This window comes from Solanum tuberosum, unplaced genomic scaffold, assembly GCF_000226075.1.
Source record: "Solanum tuberosum cultivar DM 1-3 516 R44 unplaced genomic scaffold, SolTub_3.0 scf00392, whole genome shotgun sequence".
NCBI classification, from domain to species: domain Eukaryota; kingdom Viridiplantae; phylum Streptophyta; class Magnoliopsida; order Solanales; family Solanaceae; genus Solanum; species Solanum tuberosum.
This window is the reverse complement of record NW_006239342.1, coordinates 318165-322912: the sequence shown is the minus strand read 5'-3', so window position 1 is coordinate 322912 and position 4748 is coordinate 318165. Positions and strand designations below refer to the sequence as shown.

General features: G+C 35.9%; 1 protein-coding gene across 3 annotated transcripts in view; it reads right to left on the bottom strand.

The window, feature by feature from the left end:
• Positions 1–4533, bottom strand: part of LOC102596616 (uncharacterized) — a 7155-nt gene extending 2622 nt beyond the window's left edge. For 2 of the 3 annotated variants that reach the window (XM_015303207.1, XM_006362805.2), the window contains exons 1-9: positions 4241–4531; positions 3530–3696; positions 3337–3441; positions 3179–3235; positions 2303–2383; positions 1804–1838; positions 1439–1528; positions 1186–1342; positions 838–1037 (exon numbers count right to left, since the gene is read on the bottom strand). In XM_015303207.1, the coding sequence (XP_015158693.1) occupies positions 918–1037; positions 1186–1342; positions 1439–1528; positions 1804–1838; positions 2303–2383; positions 3179–3235; positions 3337–3441; positions 3530–3696; positions 4241–4415 (987 nt within the window). In that variant the 5' untranslated portion in view covers positions 4416–4531 and the 3' untranslated portion in view covers positions 838–917. Of the gene's footprint in view, positions 1–837; positions 1069–1185; positions 1343–1438; positions 1529–1803; positions 1839–2302; positions 2384–3178; positions 3236–3336; positions 3442–3529; positions 3697–4240 lie in introns of those variants that run through there. The other variant, XM_006362806.2, reaches the window with a different exon arrangement.
• Positions 4534–4748: the final 215 nt, after the last annotated feature.

The following is a 4748-nucleotide window of genomic DNA, read 5'->3' as shown; positions in this document are numbered from 1 at the left end:
GGTGGTGGGGGGACATGTAGAAAAGTATCTAAGAGTTCGAAGTAATTGAACAACTTCATTTTGGGAGTGAGGAAGCATTAAATATTTCTTCGATTTTATTATTACTTGTTATTTCCCTTGCTTTCGATTATCGCATTATTTGCTATTGCTACTATTCTTTTCTCCATTATTTTTCAGCATGGTTTCTTCACTACTGTATTTCCTTTTCATACCTGATTTGATATGCTTTACACTTTAGCCAAGGGGCTAACGGAAACAACCTCTCTATCTTCACAAGGTGGTAAAGCTGCATACACACCAACCTTCCAAGACCCCACTTATGGGATTACATTGGGTATGTTGTTGTAGGAAGCATCAAATATATAAGAAGTGCAGAAAGGATCAAAGCACTTTTGGCCTCAAAGAACTTTAAGGAACTATGGAAACACCTTTCTTTTTTTAAAGTACAGGGACTTCCTTGACAGAGTAATGTTTACCAGTAAGTAATACAGTACGCAAATAAGCCTGTATAGCATGTATATAGTATTACAAGGTATGTTGATTAATAAGAACATATTTTCATTTACTTGCACTAATATATAAGAAAATATCATATAAATTTTTAAAGGTTTTTTGTGGAGTACATATATATCTTTACCACAAAAAAAGTAGTATTTGAGGTATGTTTCCAAGTTCTTTTAAAATGATTCTTAATTGCATTCATTGGAAAGTTCATGGTGGTCAATTCTCTAGAACTTCATATGAATCATAAATTGAAAGGAGAGAAGTCCTCAACCGATGGTTTTTGGTATCCACAAAACTTTTGAGATGACTAAAAGCTTTAGAAAGAGTCATTACCCAGAAGGTGTAGTCAGGTAGGCATACAACTTTGCCATGGCATCAACAAGTAACATTTATTATTGACATATTCCAGATATTCAGTCACCGGACCCTTCTTCATTCCCAGGAAAAAGAAATTGAAGGTCTTCGTTGTCTCTATAGACTTGCACCAGGCAAGCTGCTTTATATACAAACAACCCAACCATGGCAGGAACCAGCTGTTAAGATCCCAAACATATGTCACATTAACTGATGAACAGCCACAATCAGAGGAATCAAACAGAGGATAGCATAAATAAGTCAAGATCTTAAATTAAATGTATAAATAGGTGTTAATTCAAATGTCGTAAATGTACACAGCATTACCTGAAAATCAAATAGATCATGGGTAAAATGCTGAGACAATTCCCACAATCCATATATTGCAGCAGGAATCACAAGCCTGGGAGATGAAAGAGCAATGCTGCTGCCTTTAACAGATCTCTCAAAAAAATCCTGCAGATCTTCACTTCGTATTCCGATTCTGAGGGGAAGAAATATTAGATCATCCAATCAATTAAGTTCACCATCCTTATGTGGAGAATAACCAAACAGAAACATAGTTAAGTTATGACATTACTTCTTAATTTTCTTTTTCGTGAAAATATCAGGAACTGTCTCTTGTGAGAGATTGTCTGCATGTTGGCAGAGGAGCTGATAGTACAGACAACTGCATAAGAAATTACAGACAACATTACCCAGAGAAATAAACCGAATTGAAGATGATGCAGCCGATTTTATGGAAACATAAACAAAAGAGTAGTCCAAATGTAAAGATTCTACCATAAACATACTTGTAACGCCTAGATGATGTAAAAGCATATTTCTAGATATTCTAAGCTATCCATTTTTAACTGCCTAAATGTGCCAAACTGGGTTGTTTACAAGTAGTAGAAGGATCGGTAAACAAGATAGATGGAGTTAAAAAATAGTTATAAATCAAACCTGAAAACAACTCCTGTTGCATAGCTCAGAGCAGCCTACAGATTGAATAAGTAAATCTGTCAGTCCACTGTGGATGCAAATATTTCTAGCCTGAAACCGCTTTCATAAGGTAGACTAAGATAAATAACCCAGTGAAAAAGGTTAATAAAACCAAACCAGTTTTTTCTCGTCAAGAAAGAAGTGGAAATGGGAAGAACGTTTAATTGGAACAGAAGTTGTTCTACTAAATTGGTTGGGTGGTTATTATTAGAACAGTAACTGTAAAATAGTATGAACTCAGAGGCTCCCTCTCCATTGTAAGCTTTCCCAATTGCAGTAAATCAATCACTAATTGTGATTTACACGCATGTGCTCTCCACTGCTTTCCTAGCTCAAGTGAAGATTTAGATAAATATAGTACAACTAAGCATAGCCATCAATGGTTGTGACGAAACACTCTATGACTTCTATTATAGAATGTCTCATGACCTCAGAACATGTAAAAAAATCTACCAAATACCTGGACTGATAAAACTACCAAACAATATCCACTGCAAGCAGTCCCAATGCCCACCGTTAAGTAAAGTAGCTCCCTCTTAAGCTGCAAGAGGAATAGAAAAATGATCTAAGCCTTGTACATTAAGAACAAAACATAGTTTAATTCATTTGCAGACATCTGTTTTGTGCATCTCAGCGAAGATATTCTCTTTTAATTGGATACAACTTCAGTATACCATGTTTTCATAGTCAGAGAAATCCTTTCCTTGTCACTTTTCATACACTTCGGAGCAGCAGGATTTTTATCCAGGTAAACTCAATGGTGTCTTCTACTTGAGAACTAGCATCTTTCACGCTTAATGAAAAAAATTATTACGAGACACCTGAAGAAGTCCAGCCAGTGAGCATATGCAAGTAACAGCCCCTAGCTACTCATTTTTCTCTTAAAAGTTGGTAAATACTTATTATATAAATCATTGAACGGATCACACTAAGCATGCATAGTGTAGGTGCTCATAGAACCATTCAGACTACCTTTCATCAATAAAATTCTACAATATATCCCGTTTTCTCCAATAACGATACAAAGATTTTTGGAAGTAGGAGATAATACAAACACAGAAGAAAAAGCTCAGGGTGTTAATAATGTACTCCATCTAAGACGTCAAAAATTGGCAAATGCAATATCAAGAAGCCCCTTTCCTTTTGGACAACCTTTCACCAAAGTAAATAAAACAACATGAACCACAATAAGGTCATAAGGATGATGGCCAGCAAAAAAGATTATGAGTAGAGTCTCCACTTTCTAAACCAGTGGTATTTGAATTCCAATGCTATGCAATTATAAATGTTTAGAAATATAAAATAGCAAGAACATAGATGCTTGACCAGGACGTACAGCTTCATATTGGAGAAAGTTTAGCCTTTTCGTTCTTTCCCTGTCATCTTGTATTTCCTGTGCATTTCATTAGAAGCATCAATAGCAAAAATCTAACTACTCATGAATCACAATATTCAAAACACCATTAAAAAGAACAAAAACTTATTAATGAACACCTTAAAGGTCCTCTTTTTATTAACTGGCGCCGTGGCATCACCTGAAAGCCACTCTTTGGTACTTTTCAACTTCAAAAACCCACCTTCATTATCTTCCCCTGATACCTGCATTGGCATCCTTTTGTTTCAAAGTTCAAATGCAAGCAAACCAATACTAAAAACTTGGAAAACAAAAGGGAAACCAACAAAATACCTCCTCTGATTGAGTAGCCTCACTTGTCCAACTTCCAGCTTCTGCAGAATCAAAACCAGCCACATTCCTCAGCCAGATTCTGTCAGAAATTCTCGAGATAACATCCCCATTTAACTCTCTTTCCCTCAAGAAACCTCGCAGAACATCATCCACTGTGACTTCACTCACTGGGACAAGAAGATTAAAAAAGAAATTACACAAATGGCAGTAAAAATTTCACAATGCTTTCAAAAAGCATTATTCTTTAGTTTCCAGCAACAAAGTCACTAGGGCAAGAAGACTAAAAAACACAAATTACTCAAATGGGTAGTTAAAAATTCCACAATGCTTTCACAAATAGTTAAGTTGAGTTTCCAGCTACTGGGTCAGTTGAACAAAAACACGAAAAACGCTAATTAATAAAATTCACAGTTCTCTCATAAAAAGCAACTATTGAGTTTCCAGCTACCGGGTCACTTGAACAAGAAGAAGAAAAACAGAAAATTGCTCAAATGGGTGGTTATAAAATTCACAATTCTCTCATAAAAAAAGGTAACTATTGAGTTTCCAGCTACCGAATCACTTTAGCAAGAAGAAGAAGAAATGCAAATTACTCAAATGGGTAGTTACAAGATTCACAATTCTCTCAGGAAAGGTAACTATCGAGCAAATTACTCAAATGGGTAGTAACAAAATTCAAAATTCTTTCAATAAAACATGTATATTCATTACCGGGTCGAGATGTTTTGAGGACGGATAGTACAGTCGTGACTCTGGGCCGTGCACGGCGGCGTTGCGGTGGCGGAGGAGAGAAATCGAATGAACTTAAAGGGGAGAGAAGGTGAGAGTTATTGGGAATACACAATGGCAGCACCATTTCAGTTCGTATGTATGATACAGAATTCATATACAGTATATATTTTGGAGTCCGAAAATTTTGCTTCACTCTTTTATCTTCTGCAAAAAAATTGCTTGATAATTGTGGAGAAGCAAAATATCTCCTTTTATTGGGCCATATATTACTCATTTTAATATGGGAAAATGGTACATGGCAAACTATTAATTCAAATTAAATGGTATAATCATACTTTGATTTAATTGTGTCATGTAACAAACTGTTTGCCAGCGCCTCTCTCCCTCAAACTCTCGCTCGCCACTCTCCTCTCTCGCTCACTCCCTCTGTGCTCGCCTCTCTCGCTTTATACAACAGAAGTGTATAAATTGCGTTTCTGTTTGTATA